This window comes from Rhea americana, unplaced genomic scaffold, assembly GCF_003343005.1.
Source record: "Rhea americana isolate MKP2758 unplaced genomic scaffold, rheAme1 scaffold_104, whole genome shotgun sequence".
In the NCBI taxonomy this organism is placed as follows: Eukaryota; Metazoa; Chordata; class Aves; order Rheiformes; family Rheidae; genus Rhea; species Rhea americana.
This window is the reverse complement of record NW_028185084.1, coordinates 202,756-216,591: the sequence shown is the minus strand read 5'-3', so window position 1 is coordinate 216,591 and position 13,836 is coordinate 202,756. Positions and strand designations below refer to the sequence as shown.

General features: G+C 42.9%; 1 protein-coding gene across 2 annotated transcripts in view; it reads right to left on the bottom strand.

Annotated features, from left to right (window-relative positions):
• SUFU (SUFU negative regulator of hedgehog signaling) overlaps positions 1 to 13,836 on the bottom strand; it is a 92,107-nt gene that overhangs the window by 22,645 nt on the left and 55,626 nt on the right. For both annotated transcript variants that reach the window (XM_085307558.1, XM_085307566.1), the window contains exons 7-8: positions 12,595 to 12,706; positions 1,138 to 1,272 (exon numbers count right to left, since the gene is read on the bottom strand). In XM_085307558.1, coding sequence (XP_085163684.1) covers positions 1,138 to 1,272; positions 12,595 to 12,706 — 247 coding nt within the window. The remainder of the gene's footprint in view (positions 1 to 1,137; positions 1,273 to 12,594; positions 12,707 to 13,836) is intronic.

Here is a 13,836-nt window from a genome sequence, read left to right as displayed (position 1 = left end):
CATGTGGCAATGTGAAAATATATTTCCAAGCAGGTCCATCAGTGGGGCCAAATTTATAAGCAGTAACAGCACCTGGCAGTCCATCACTCTGGTACTTGACAAATGTTATCTGAACCACTTAAGCATTTCAATAAAATGCCTAGAAGATATACATGCATGACCACCACAGTATCCCTTACTTTTTAACTCATTCAGTGCTTTTCACAGGGTAAATCATGACTCTCGTATTTATGCTCAGTGTCTCTGTGACACACGTGCATTGCTTCCAGTACATACCTGGAAAAACTCCAGGTAGGATATATGGTGCCTAACAACTGAGTCACAGTTGCTTGATGCGTTACTGCTGGTCAGTTGAGCTGTACTAAGTGACCAGGACAGACTACTCATACATTCATAATGCTAAATAAAATATATTCATGTTAACTATCACTGTGGATTTCTCAACAGACAAGTGTGCACTTGCTGTTGATAAGTCTGGCTCCACAGACGTGTAACTTATTAAGCCAAAGTAACTCAATCACCTGTAATCGTTTGTCGTGGCCCAGCAGTTCATCTTTGTGTTAAGGACTACAACATTTGTCACAAGTATTTTTAAAAATAGCACTGACTGAAATTATGGAAGCCTACAAGTCACTTACAGTGGTACAAGCAGCCTGAACCTTCAAAAGACAGCATATAGTGTGTGCACACAATGTTTTGTTCCTTCCAACATAACTGACAGAATTTTTCTACAAAATACACTTCCGTGCAGAAACTGACTGCAAATAGGCTTTGTACAAACACTTGTATTAAAGTCCACAAGCCAGAGTTAACAACTTAAGGGATTTCTGTGACAGAACATGGTAACACATCCCTTGTTTAGCACAGAGTTGGCACCATTAGACTAATAAAAAAATCCCATACAAACCCTGTCCTGTTTCAGCACTCAAAATACACTAGAGGAAATAAAAAGAATGAGAAACAATTTTACCATGATGAACACATATGCAAAGCATCATCTGTTTCTAATGCATTTTGGCAAAGTATCTCAGCTCTGGCCTTTAAAGATCCTTTGCATGCATGTCTGTATGGCGAAATGCTGCCACAAAGCAAGAACACTATTTTAGCACAGAGCTGAGAAAAGACTGCTTCACTTACCTTAGACACAGCGGAATCAGTGCTCCAGACTCCTGGTTGAATTTCAGGTGTACGCTCTCCAACTGCCTCGTGCGGATTAGCTCATGAGGAATGATAGCTGCTGAGCTCTCACTTTCTAAACTGTCCTTACGGCTTCTAAGAGAAGAGAGAGAGGGTCCATATTTAGGATTCCAGCGCTGTGAAAAAAACACATGCCTACTTCCGCTGTGATTCAGAGTGGCTGTGTAAAAATTGAAGGACACAGGAGCAAATTGCTACCAAGGCATAGCTGAGTTGTCACCAAGCCCTACAGAGATGCAGTTCCCCTCTGACTACAGGTCCCAGTGTGCAGTTCTTCACTTCGATTTGATGGTCTACAACCTGAATTGGAGAATATACATGGTGCTTGCCTTCCTAGAATAAAAGAAATGTATTTCTGTGAAAAACTAGAGAAAAACTACATTCTCTCAGAGCCTAAAGCACTATAAAATGGCTTAGAAGAATTAGCAGATGCGTCTTCATCCTTGTGCTTAATCTTCAGATTTTTTTAGGCAATGGTCTGCTTGGAAGAATTGTCCAGTCTTTTTTTTTTTTTTTTTTTTTTTTTGCCCTTCCTTGAATACTTCTGAGGTCATGAGGCATCCCTACAATTCCTCCCAAATCATTTAAGCTTTTGAGTACCCTTTGCTTCCACTAGCATCAAGTGAAACAGTCACAATACAAAATCTACATGTGATATGCAGGACATCTGCAGATTGCTCTCCCTTTGTGGAGGAAGCGGGGCTGCTTTAAGACAATATAGACCTTCTGTCTCATTCATTTATTCATTCTTGCAAGGCTAGCATGTTGTGGGGTTGTGATTAAAGGTTACATTTTTACACAATAAGGAATTTTGCCAGACAGAGTCCTCCAGATAATCAAACAGGTATATCTCAAAATATTTGATCACAAACACATCGTGTTCAAAGAGCAGCAGTGTGACCCCTTACTTAATGGTACAGAATAAAGAAGGAAGGACACAGTTCCTTTTGTTCAGCAAATCTATGATCTTGGAAATGTCATGAATATGATGCATCTGACACATGGTTTATATTTACCTGACCTAGTCATCCAYGTGATTTTTACACAGACAAGATTTTGTTAAGATAGTTTCTATAGTACAGAATCACCAGAGGAGGTACACAATGAAAGGAGGAAGAAGCTGAGAAAAAGAGGCCATATGATAATGTAGTTTTATCTTGCCAGACAAGCCAAAAATGAAACGAGGCTGTCAGGCCATGGCTCCATTTGCAAACATGGCTGCAACATGCCTGGCTCCTTCCTGCACTCAAGATGGAATCCACTTCTAACATGTGTCTGGAAAAAATTGTAAGGAATCATCAGAAAATGACTTTTTTGATTTATTACCTTATCGCCACTTGACTTTATGCATGAGTGTTGTCCAAAAATTACTCCCATCCACTACAAGCAGACAGACATATAAATAGAGTTCAGTGTGGCTTCCAAACCAGAACAACATCTGCCAAGTYACCAAGTCCCAGGGGAGCCTTTCACCTGGACTTCTAAACTGCCCACTCTGAAATGAGGATACCAGCTAAACTTTTTGCATGCTGTTATCTTACAATGTCTTCCTGCCAATACCCAGCATGCCCAAGACAGACATATACACCAAAAAAAGGGGAGGGGGGGAGAAAGAGGAAAAAAGGGAAAAAAAGGAAAAGAAAATCAGAGCAGCTCAGCTCCCTACAAAATAAMGAACTGCAGAGCATTTCCCAAGTTCTACTGTAAAGAACACACAAAAGCAATAACAGACCCAGCAAAGACACAGCAGATAAGGATATTGCTCCTGTGTGGGGTAGGTTAATGGGATGACAGTCAGCAAGGTGTCAGTCTGGTGGGCTAACCCCAAAGCAAAGACACATCATGCTTTGTAGTCTATAGGTGGCACTTAAAGCTGTGTTTAATCTAGTTGAGCAAACATTTTACAGCTCTTTGTAGGTGGGGCCTTGAAACAGTGCAGTGGGCCAGCATTTTGCAGGCTGATTACCTGAGAAGTGCACAGTTGATTAATGATCAGTTGACCTTAAGCTAAGCTTCGCTTGAACTTCCTTATCAGATCTTATATACACAGTGAGCTGTGGGAAAGTCAGCCTGTGGTCTACCGCTTCCAATCATTCATTATCAATCCCCACCAAAAGGGTCAGCCATTAGCAACGCATGATTTTCACGCAGGCCATAAGCTTGCGCTCATTAAATGCAGTTCCAGAGTTTATGTACCTTGGAGCAGACCRAGAGTTATACAGCAACATTATTGCTACAGACAAGAGAGCCTGCCCTTCTCACCTCAACTGGCTAACAGTGCTGGGCACGTCCCCTAACGCTGCTTCCCAGGTGATGAGAGCTGTAGTTTCGTGTTCCAGAAGGACAGAAAGTCAGAGGACAGTTCCCTAAAATCCTGGGCTCCAAACTCTGAGCACAAGGTGGGTTTTCAGATTKCTCCTGTACAAGCCAGTACAGCTGCTAGCGCAACGGGGCCGCAGCCCTGAGGGGAAACAGCCTCCGGTTGCTAATGCAATAACAGAAATGACGACAATATTCTGGAGGCAAGGGGCAAAGCTTTCTAAGTCTTATTAAAAGCAGCAAATGCTGTTTGTCATTATATGCTCAAGAGAAGATGTTGACTAATGTATAACCATCAAACGGAACTGTCATGACTTTAAGACTGTCAATAATTATGACTTTCCTTTAATAAGTAACCAGTCCTTCTGTCAAAAAGGCAAAAGAGTGAAGCAAAATGGTAGTTAATACTTTGAATGACATGAAATTATTAATCCTTTCCACAAAACTTTTCCAAAACAGTCACGATCTCTGTGTTTCTTGTTTCACTTTGGTGGAGCTCACACAATTTCAGCTACGTAAAGTTCAGAGTGAAACTGTGACAGCAGAAACCAAATAACCTTCTATCTCAGCTATACCTTTCTAAACAAGAAATTTGTGTGCTRGGCCCTTCTGGACAGGCTGTGGGTTGGATGCAACATATCAAGAGGTCCCAGCACTATTTGGAGTCAGGCTGTAGCATCTGCTTTGGCATCTTAATGGGAATTGCAATCAGCCTTGGAGCCTAAGTGACTAGTCCCACCTCCACAGCAAGGGACCCCACATCACTTTTTTTTTCTAGCTACAGGCCCTGCTGTGGTTTTGAGAGTATCCTTCAAGAACGCTGTGGTGCAAAGGTTGCAACCAGGAGATGAGCACCCCCTCGCCCAAATCCAGCCTGTGGGCTACTGGTTGGACCCACATGGYGGCTGATGCAAGGAAGTTGGCCCATATTGTCCACAGAGAGGACTGCTTTCTCCACTGCTTTTATATCCCAAGGCATGTAAACCGATGAAAATTAAACAGAGCAAAAYACACCTAAGCTGTTTTCAGTGAAGGGTGTTAACAGGTTTAAAGTTTGTAAAATGTTCAGAGATGCTCACTTGAAAGGTGGATTAGGAAGGTCACAAAGCGGCCCTGACTTCCAGACTCTGGAACACAGGGACTCTGTAAGCCTCATAAAAATTCTTTCATTGGAAATCCTTGTACATGGACACTTCCAAAGGGTGATGGCCCAGATGAAGGGTCGGTGGGACTTCTAGAGTGTTATTAATAAAAAGCTCCTGTCATAACACATTCTGCCGTCCACAGCTTGTAGTTTTCAGTTTTAGAAGGAAATGTGAAAAAAGTTTGCTTTCTAAGACTAACATCCCTGATTTTACGACTGTCAGTTACCCGTAAGCCTTTGCTTCCTCCACCCCATCACCAAATMAATCAGCAGCAAAAACTGATGGAGTTTTATTTGTTATGACTAAGATCTAGCTGACTATCATGTAAAATGTTGCAAACTTTGTCTATTCCAGATTTAATGCTTCATCCAACCCACACAAGAAATTCATGTTTCTCAGTGTCCAGAAAAAACAAGTCTGCAAAAGCCAGGGCTGCTGCATTAGGAAAGGCTGTAGATTTAAATGGAAGCAGCATGCCGGAAATGCCCCAGTTTAAGGACTGCACATCTAGTGTTTTGTGAAACTGGAGGGGAGTTGGAGGAGATTAAAGCGCACTTCCCTCTGATTGGGAGCTTGTGGGAGGTGTAAACGTGGGCAGTTGTCAGATTAATTCTTTAGATGATTACATTCTTTTTGTTTCTTTAAAGCTGTTTGTAGTTGGGTTTGATGTCTCCTCTTCTGGGCAAGTGTATTGCTGCAGTTACCAAGGTGACTTTAGCTGACTTTCAACTATTTTTTCCAGCTTCGGTTTCTACCAGTAGCCTGCTCCTGCGTGGAGGGGAGAGGGAGGGGAGAGGGAGGAAGTGATGTTTGTTAGTTTTGCTTTAAATCTCATGAATGAAGACTAACAGCCCCTGAACTTAACCAAAGCTGTATTTGATTTTTTTAAGCAAGGTTTCTGTGAGAGGAGTAGTCAAGATTGTTGCAAAGGGGATCAAATGGGGACTGCAGCGTCCCTAGACCTCTGTTAACAGGGAGGAAAGGCCGGAGGAGACTACACATCCCAATGTACTATGCTCCTTCTTGATGGGTGCAGCCACACGCTGGAACCTGTAGCCTCTCCTCGGGGCCCTCTCCTTGCATTAAGGATGAGAGTGGCTGCAACCTGTTTATTTTTATGCCAGTTAGCAGCAGCCCTTGGGGATACTGGAAAACTGCCAACGTAATCACCGGGTTGCGCAAAGTTTGGATGTCCCCTCCTTGTAATTCATGTTTTCRGCAGCCTCTTTTCAAGCAGTCCTGATGGCAGTTATTTTATGGGATTCAAGAATAACCAGGCTGATGGGATTAAGAATTCCAATCTTATTTGCTCTTGCATTTGCATTTTGCTTTATGATCAGAGTGCTTGAACCCATGGATCTGTTACTGAACCAGACCTCAGTTCCCTTCCAAGCTCTGTCAYTGACATGGAGCATGATTTCTCTGCATTTCCAAATTACCTCCCAGGGGCTGCTGGAAGCTGTTCACGAGACGGATTCTGTAGGAATGGGTGCCCACTGCCCACTACCCTGAGTTACAGYCACTGCTTGCTTCCCAGGCACAAAACCTGTGCCATGAGTTGGCAAATGCAAATAATTAATGCCAGCTTACACAGCCAGGAGAGAGAGCTAAGCTCGTCTTCTGCACCACCAAACTTTGGCTATTTCAAACTTCCTTGTTCCTCAGTGAAGATAGAGTCAAAGATCACTTAAGTGCCAGCAATCTTCCAGCATTTTTCCCACAATTTCCCCTGAAGGGCAAACCAGCAGTTGTGGGAAAGAGCCCTACAGCATCTTGGCACACAGACTTACAGGACACGTCACAGACGCAGAGGCAAGTGCAGAAACGGGGAGGACACTGTTACACAGATCCTGCTGCGATCATGCGTAGACAAAGCTAGTTTGAGTGCTCAGATCTGGGCGCTCATCATCCTGGTTAAATCAGACAGCAAAAATTACTGTGTGTATTTCCTGGCACAGAGGGACCCCAAGGACAATGCCGGCAGCAACGATCTTCTTGCCACTCACATATCCCTTTGGAAAGTGCATAACAACTACTGTCAGTGTTTGCAGCRGCCAGACTGTTCCAGACCTACAGCTGAACTGGGACTGAGAGATTTAAGCTGTGCCACTGGCACCCTGCAGACTCATGGGCAAAGTCAAAAAACTCCTTTATGCGTCAGGTTCCCTGTCTGTCCAACAGAGGCATTCTTCCACGCAGGGGTGTCACAAGGATTAAGTCAATGTTTGCAGAGCACTTTTGGAATCTCAGATGGGGAAAGGTATGCAGAAGTGCAGCTCAACATAGCGACCACTCTGCACTTCTACTGACGTTAGTTTTCCAGACATTTGCTTTCCTAGTTCGCTGGCTTGTCACCCAGCACTCAGCCTCATGCTGAGAGACACTCCCTGAAGTATACTGCCTCCCCCCGTACAGCATTCCTTACTCGAGCAAGACACCGCTGAATGGCGTCTCGATGAGAGAGTATGCCTAAATAAGCAGAACTGGGTTGGAAACTTACTGCTTAGTGGTTGCAGAATCGGAAAGTCTAGCCAGAACTAAACAATTTCAGAGAACACTGAAATGCTCCCCTTTATGTAAAAGTTTGCCTCCAAGAACTGAAGACAGGAAACCAGCTACATAGACAACAGYTTCCCTCCGCCCAAGTAAAGCAGCGATCAAAACCCAGCGCAAATGGAAGAAGCAGAGCGCGGACTTGCCTGCACTATTACCGTAAGAGCTTCCTCAAAAATGTTCCTCAGATGGAGCTTGTTAATTTGCATTAACCTAATGCTACGCAAAGCATTTACTGAAAGAAAAAATCAGCATGCCCTATTTATCAAGTAAAAGGAACTACACAGAGTGGACTCCAGTCCTGCAAGTGGTAGCGCTGTTATTCATCTGCTCCTAACTTGGCACTAGAGTAGACTAGATGCCAGTCTGGGGTTATCCCAGGAGGACTTGTGGACTGACWCAACTTCTCTTTTCCCACATGGGAAGGGCAACAACCTGAAACGCTCAGTGCACCAGAAGGTCACATCCAGGACAGTCTTGCCAGCCCCACCTGCCAGAGGAGTGTTCCCTGGCCGATTTGCCAGGAACCTGCTTACATTTCCCTACACAGCTGGAAATTGTTCAGGGCTGGATAGAATTAGCACATGGGCACAGAGCTACCATATGTTGAGGGTTTTTCTAGGCTCAACCTGTTTTTCTATTTGAAAATTAAATGCAGATGGGATCTTAGATATTTGGGCAAGTCCTGGGCTCCCGGACAAATGACCACTGCGCCTGAGCAGCTCACCACTGATCCTGKGGGACCTTCGTGCACACTGTTGTCTGGGAAATCCCAGACAGAAATATGGGAACGGTGCGTGAGCTGCCTCTTGAACCACACTGCTTTATCCTTTTTGAGAAGGAGAAGAGATATAAACAATAGGGAGAAGCTGGATAAGCACGGTGCTTTGTCAAAGTAACACAGGCTTGGGAGACCTTTCTTCACTACTCAAACATCACCCGAGACACCGAGGACGTGGGTGAACATTACTTGAATCCTGGCACAACGAARTGTAGCAATTACTGATAATTCTAGCCTCAACTTATGCAGTAACGCAGTTTGCTAGCTCTAGCTTTCTATTCTATGGCTCAGCAGACAGAAGCAGTAGAGCTGTCTGAGTCAGCCAAGGGGCAGAAAAACATCACTTTCAGCAATGCTGCGTGATCAAGGGGACCCTTGAGGGGTAGAAAAGGTCAAGAATTCCCCTATCCCAACCCTGGCTTTCACTGCAACTGTGGCAAATTAACTCCTCTGTCCTCCTCCCAGAAGTGGAGATACTGCTCATCCACCTCACAGGAGAGCAGAGAACTAATTGCTGGGGACAATTAAAGACCCAACCCCAGAAYTTATTGTATCAAGAAATGAAACAGCAAACTAAGCAAGACAAGTGTCACTGATCTTTGACATCTGGAGCCTCTGGCACACTGAGATCTTAACAGCAGCAGTGTTTAGTCTGACATCTAGACTTTCCCTGTTGATAACAGCTAACAGTATCCAGCAAGGGCAGAATCTGCACAGTTCAGGAGACTGGGAGCCTTGTGTTTTTGTCTGTCTGAATAGCACCTACCAAGCTGATGGGTTCTAAAAAATAAATAATGTGCTGCTATAAAGTACATTTTATTCATGCACGCCTCATTTTTCCAAGTAGTAATCAAGAGTATTATGCTACCTATGGTCAAAATGATTAGTCATGTTTCCAAAGATTAATTTACATGTTCTTTTGTTTAATGCTGATTTAACCAGCTACTTATGAACTGAGCTAACAGTCATTTTAAGAAACAGATGTCCAATGCAGTTGCAAGCATTAAGAGTGCTTTTATTCATATCCTTAGGAGAAAAGGGGCTACACAGTCTACAGTAATAACATTAATGAATCAAAGTGCTCAGCTGCCCAACAGGGTTTTGACAGAAAACAGCTTTTTCTCAAAGGAACTTTTTTTAGGACTGTGGGACAGCAAACAACTGGTAATATGCATGCTTAACATATAAGTATGCGCTTTGCTGGAGCCAAAATACTGAATTAAGCCCTATCTGCAATCAAAMAAACAATGTAAGGCTTTTGTGTAAGTGCTGAAACTGTAGCAGCGCAAAAATAGGCAAGTCTCTGTATGAGTCCCCACAATTTTATACAAATAAATATTAGAAAGTTTGAGTGTTTCTGGCACTACATTGTGACACTGAATGCAAAAAAGGTTGTCCGCTCTAAACCCCGATAGATTGCTGTGGGTAGGTGGCAGGGCTAGGATAAGAAAGGGAAGAAAGCTAGTAGGAAAGCAGCCAGTGGCTGCAAATCTATGGTAAATAAACAGCACATTCCTCTTCTGCATGAAGCCATTAGAGTCTGTGTCAGACTTGAACGTCCTAATGTCAGCTGGGTGCAAATTTGATGGCCTGGGGTTCTGCAGCGCTTCCTATGCAAAGTAGATTTGGAACAACTTGCCATGCCCCGACAGAGCACTTCTGTCAAGTTTCTGAGGAGCCCCTAATGCGCCAGTTATTCACAGGGCCCTTGCAATGAACCACGGGTTTGATATTTTATGGTCTGATGTGTACAGCGCAGGATATGATTACACACAAGCCTGGCTCCCATCAGCCAGCACCTCGTAATCGTTAACATGTTTATCCTTGTGGTGCCTCAAGAAGATGACACTGTTATTAGTCCCATTTTATAGATTCAGAACCGAGGCTCAATAGCTAAACTACTTGCTTTAGGTTACACAAGATTTACACTGAAGGACAGAACAGAGTCCCAGCTCCACTAGGCCCAAGCAAGGATAGTACCCAAAGGAGAAGATCTGTGTGTAGAGCTATCCTCCATTTCAGGCCCCCACCTACAAGTCCYACAGAATCATTCTGTCCAAACTAGGTTTTCTGCCTTTCATGTCTTAGCCTTTGCTACTACAAGCACCTGTAGCAAATGTGGATGTAGATATACTACTACATGCAAAAGCTGAACTTCTAAGTTACTGCCCTCTACAGCAGTGGGAGATGAGAGACTCCAGACCATGCTCATGTACTAAGCAGCAGCTTGTCCATCTTTGCTCAAATGCAGAAGATATGCTCAGACAGTGTATTAAAAAAGCCCAAAACCTAGTAAGATCATTCTACTTTGCTCTATATCTACCCCAGTGGTCTGGAAAAAAAATGTGGACTGGTAAGTGTCAGCCACAACAAGGCTAATCAGGCCTGATTTAACTACAAGTTAGTTAGAGACTGCAAGTAAACACTGCTTCCCAGCACAAGCTTCTCCTCCCAGTAAGGACATGCCATTGAACAAATTCCACTATATTTGCTATGTGAATCAGGGAAAAAAAAAGCATCTGTATGGAAAAGACCTTTTACAAACTCTGACTAGTCAGTAAGTACAGAGGAAGGCGGTGTCAGGAAACACTGCTGTTTTAGTTGAAATCTCCTCTATTGCTCAGATGCTAACTATCACCAGAATCACTGCAGGCAAGACACACAGCAGTCTGATAACTCTCTTTCCTTAATTGAATTGCTATTATGGAGAAACAGGCTATCTATCAGTTTCCACATTGGTAACCATAGACCTCAGAGCAATGTATTGATCTTCTGGGAAACAAACACTGGGAACCTGCCATCTGTACTATTAAGGCTTCAGGGAAGGTGAGCACACAGCTACTACAGGTAGGATAGATTTGCTAAAAAGGGCACTACACAGACATGAAGCTCCAAATTTGACCTACCTTCCTCTCTGTCTCAGAGCTGTTAAAAACTCAGGTAAATATTTGTGTGTTCCATCTCTGACCTCTGCTAACATTTCAGCACTCCGTCTCAAGCATATCTCTGTTTACCTCACCATGGATGATACAAAGCTTTCTTATCTGAGCAAAGACTGCCTCCCAGCAGTGAGGCTTACCTAGCAGTTGCCTCCCTGCCCTGATGAGTACCCAAAAYATTTCTGGTTGCCCCAAACCACTGCGAACACAGGGCTTTTACTGGGCATGCAAATACTTGCAGGAGCCCACTATCCTTCAGAAACGCTGTTCAATACTTTTCAGTCTTCTAAGGCTGGATGCGATTCTTGCAAATCACACAGTATCATTTTATTTTTCCAGTGGGACCAACCTTTCAGCAGAGAAATATCACTTGGAATCTCAGTCAGGTCAGAATCTGGCTCAATACAATTATTACATAGCAAAACTAAGATTATTCTTCAAGCAGTAATAAAGCCACTTGAGATGTTTTTGAACAATACCACTACCTCATATTATTTACCAGTCCATTGCATCAGCAATTGACATAATACTTCCCCAAAGGACTTGGTAGCTCAAAAATATTCAGAAGTCAGCCAAATCAGAACTCACACAAAAAAAGGAACAAGAACAAACAACAGGGTTCTAATAAAGTTTTAAGAATATTTTTCTTGTATAATGCTTGAATCAAGAATGAAACACAGGAACTGAAACAGAGCAGGATGTTGGGCCTCCCTAGCACTCCAGGAAAGAGCCTGATGATCTTTACTCTTTGAACAAGAAAGTACAAGTGTTCATAGGAGACTAGGAAACAAAAAGAAACATCAAGATGAAAGAATGCTGCAAAGATGCATGTATTTGCTTTAGATTTAGATTTCTTCAGATTTAGATGAATATAATTGGTGGGAATAGACTTAACCAGTAACTTAAATGTAAGCAAAGATGGGAAGGAGAGAAAACCCACAGAACTGAAGTGCAGACATAGCAAATGGTTGAGACCACAAGTGATTGCTTTTAGATTCAAACATTACAAATAAGGCAAGATCTACAGGGCCACCTAATCCATCCCACTTTACCTATAGCTGGTAGACAAAAAGATACCAGGGTGGTATCTGCACATGATTAGCGCCAGTACTTGCCTGCTTGAGCCAAACAAGATCAAAGTCACTTTTATACACACACACACAAAAAAAAAAAAAAAGAGAGAGAGAGAAGAAACCCCCCAAACCACTCCACAATAATTTAACCAAAAAGTTTGTAATTATGAGTTTAAAAACAAAATGCTCAGACAAAAATATCAAACATGCTCTATTCCACCTAGCTGTCTGGATAGTGTGGCACCGTTTGACCCAGTACATCTTACAGAGCTCAGCCTGGTCTGACCTCAAACACTACACTGTGAGCAGCAAGTCCTCTAGGGCACAGTCAGAGCTGCTCTGCATTAGCAAGGTTTGCCCAACATCCATCTCAAGATCTGCCCTCCTGAGTATTAGCCTAATAACCCAGCCTGAGCAACTCTTTTCCCTTTATTCTTACACTTTGCAAATATTTGCTGTTATCTTTCTTCTTCCCCTACCAAGTCTTTTTTCCACCCAGCTTTGTGGTTTTCACAAGGTTTTGTTTTTCACCCTGAGCTCTTAAGTCTTCCTTCTCCTGTCATCCAAGAKCGCAGAATTAAACTTACGGTGCTCGGTCATGGTTCAACCCATTCTGTCTTTGTGCATTTATTGGAGGTAGAACAGGTTTGCTGTTAATCTCAAGCCCTCTCCGCAAAGTCTCCCTGATTTGCTCCGTATCTGCAAAGAGAATTTGTTTAACGTGATTTATCGTCCCCCAAAACGTCACACAAGAAGCTGTCAGCTTTTCCTAAAAGGCCTGTTTCTATGGTGTGCTTCATTCAAACCCTTCCCCTTCAGAAAGAAATCAATAAGGCTAAATACCTAATGGTTCTTCTTGGAGCTTAGAAGTTATTTCAAAGTTGTTTTGGGCTGCTACGTTATGTCAGGCAAGGAGAGCTGGAACCTTTGCACTACACTGCTGTTGATGAGGAAATTCTGAGTAGCTTTGTATTCCTTCCATAAATGAGGTGTTTGCTGCTTCTGCAGCTCTTGTAGAACCTCCTGACACTTCCAGCTTTCATGATGGGAGGAGGCATAACTGGAGTTTGTTCCTTTACCAAACTAGTGCAAGATGGTCCCTGAGTTTCTGTACTTGGCTTTGCAAATCTGTCAATTAATTTACAAAAATATCCACAAGAGAAAGGAATTTTATGCAGGGTAAGCTTCATCCTCAAGCTGACATTTGAAAATAAACTGCAAATTATGCAGTTCGAACACAGTCTTTCTACTTTTTTATTTTCCTGTAATGCCTAACAGCCAAATACTTTAAAAGGATGCTTGTACCCCAACTTTCTTAGACATCTCTTTGTCTTTTTGAGAAATGAGAGAATCAAGTGTAGAACAAAATATCCAAGTTATTTCAGAATCAGCTGAAATAACTTGGACAGGCATGGACAGGCAAATATCACTGCGTAGACCTGTCTCAGGGTTTTCATTTGTGGGGCTTGAGGAGAACAGTGTCTAGTCTTTTCAGACCCACTGCAGTTCAAAATATTTGCGCAGAAGCCAGATGGAATGCTACATGCATTTATTTTTCTTCCCCTCTATGGGATGAAAAACAAGCAAGATATCATTCCTATGGAAACCATCATTAATTTCTGGAAATCTCAAATCCTTACATTTTACATTAGTTGATCAGTTTGAAAGCTAACGTGTAATTTCATGTGTGCTTAATGGCTGTGACATTTGTAGCCTGAGGTGGCATCTCACTGCAAAGGGGAACTCCACTGTACTCAATTCCTTCTTTCCAGAGTTATGTATTTGCAAGTATCACTTGACTTCAGCTACAGCAACATGCAGTGTCAGTC